This window comes from Myotis davidii, unplaced genomic scaffold, assembly GCF_000327345.1.
Source record: "Myotis davidii unplaced genomic scaffold, ASM32734v1 scaffold425, whole genome shotgun sequence".
NCBI classification, from domain to species: domain Eukaryota; kingdom Metazoa; phylum Chordata; class Mammalia; order Chiroptera; family Vespertilionidae; genus Myotis; species Myotis davidii.
The window spans coordinates 3,958,261-3,960,045 of record NW_006296413.1 but is presented as its reverse complement, the minus strand read 5'-3'; the positions used below and the strand labels follow the sequence as shown (position 1 = coordinate 3,960,045).

Sequence of the window (1,785 nt, the reverse complement as noted above, 5' to 3'; positions counted from 1 at the left end):
ATAGCAGGAGCCCCGCTCCACCCCAGAGGGAGGCAGGGGCCAGGAGTGCGGGAAGGTCTCGTTGGGCAAGCTCCGTCCATCATTGACGTCTGCGGGGTCCGTGTACACCAGCACCCCCGCCACCTTGTGCTTGGCAGCGTTCACAGCCTGCAGGAGAGGGAGGAGGAGGAGGCTATGTTCAGGGGAGGGTGAGGAGGATGCACACCTGTGTTCTGGCTGTGAAGCCAGACCAGATCTATCTTCCACTGGCAGGATGATGCCAACCCAAGTCATTTATTGCAGTTCTGCTTGGACAGAGGCAAGCCAGTGCTTATGGGGGTGGGGGCTTGTTGAATAAGCAGAAGCATCTCACCAGGGAATCCTGTGCAGCTGTATAAAAGGACGATGATGTGCTGGCACACCATGATCATAGCAGTGCTGTTCACAACTACCAAAAGGTAGAAACAACCCAAGTGGCCATGGACGGACGGATGAATAAGCAACTTGTGATATGTAACGTATTATTCAGCCTCAAAAAGGAAGGAAATTCTGATACAATATTGATGAACTGTGGAGAGCAGATACAGTGTTTGGACAGGGTCAAGCCTCGGACTAATGAGAGGGCACAGTCCTCTCTCTCATTGCCATGTGCAAGTCCCCGCCTGGAGGGCAGAGCCCTCCCAGCACAATTATAGCCAAAGGCTATAGCTGTAAGCTTGAACCTATGGTCTGAACACGTGGCCCCACGTGTCTGAGTGATGTGGGTTTGATAGAGTTCAGGTGCATGTCATTGAGTAGGATTGAAACCCACGAGAATGTTGTAAACACCTTGACCACACCCTTACTGTGCCTGGTGGAATCTGGCTATAAAATGAAGACACGGCTTGTAGTCCGTGACGCTGTGTCTCCATCAGAGAGGGCAGCGTCCCACCTAGCACCCAGCTTTATTCTCTTGTCTGTCTTTTCTAATCCTTCACCGCCCCCTCTCAGGGTCACCCTTGGCCGTGCTGGCACGGCACAATCAACCTTGAAAACATTGTGCCGAGGGAAATAAGGCAGACATAAAAGAACAAATACCGTATGATTTTTCTTACATGAGATACCAAGAATAGGCAAATTCAGAGAGACAGAAGGTGAATAGAGGCTCCCAGGGCAGAGAGGGAGACAGAAGAGTTCTGTTTATAGCAGTGATGGCGAACCTATGACACGCGTGTCAGAGGCGACAGGTGAACTCATTTTTTTGGTCCCACAGGGACTTGTGGGCCACACGGCTGTCTCATTGGTTCCCCAAGGACAAGGCAGATATTTTGGAGTCAAGGAAGGGCTTGGGAGAGAACTAAGGGAAAGGCCAGGCCTTGATGTGGCCAGAGGGGAAACTCGGGGTCAGGGAAGCATAACTAGGGAGGGGAGAGGGGTTGAGGGAGGAGGCGCCCAGCTCACCTGCCTGCGAACATACCACCAGGCTCAAAGCCCGGGCCCAACTTGTAGTCACAGCCCAGTGCTCCCTGCCAGTCAGCCTGGGCTGAGGGTCCCTGGAGGTTACTGGGGAGAAGACGGAGAGCCTCAGAGCGAATATGGGTGTGGGGGCAGAAATGTGGAGGCCCTTGGATGAGGGGCAGGAGACCCCAGGACACAAGCTCACCAGAGAAGGACTTTGGCATCCTCGAAGCCAATGGGCTGAATGGGAATTGGGGGAAATCCGGAGGCAGTGGCTGGGTCCAGGCGAAAGGAAGAGGGGTTGGCTGGAAGGTAGGGAGTCAGGGGGTCCCCAAAATACTCATAGTAGGAGCCTCGTTCCCCCCCAGA

General features: G+C 53.8%; 1 protein-coding gene across 1 annotated transcript in view; it reads right to left on the bottom strand.

Annotated features, from left to right (window-relative positions):
• The window catches only part of NAALADL1 (N-acetylated alpha-linked acidic dipeptidase-like 1), a gene marked incomplete at its 5' end in the record, with an annotated part of 13,132 nt that overhangs the window by 6,779 nt on the left and 4,568 nt on the right, over nt 1-1,785 (bottom strand). The window contains 3 exons of the mRNA XM_015568974.1: nt 22-147; nt 1,419-1,521; nt 1,622-1,777. Coding sequence (XP_015424460.1) covers nt 22-147; nt 1,419-1,521; nt 1,622-1,777 — 385 coding nt within the window. The remainder of the gene's footprint in view (nt 1-21; nt 148-1,418; nt 1,522-1,621; nt 1,778-1,785) is intronic.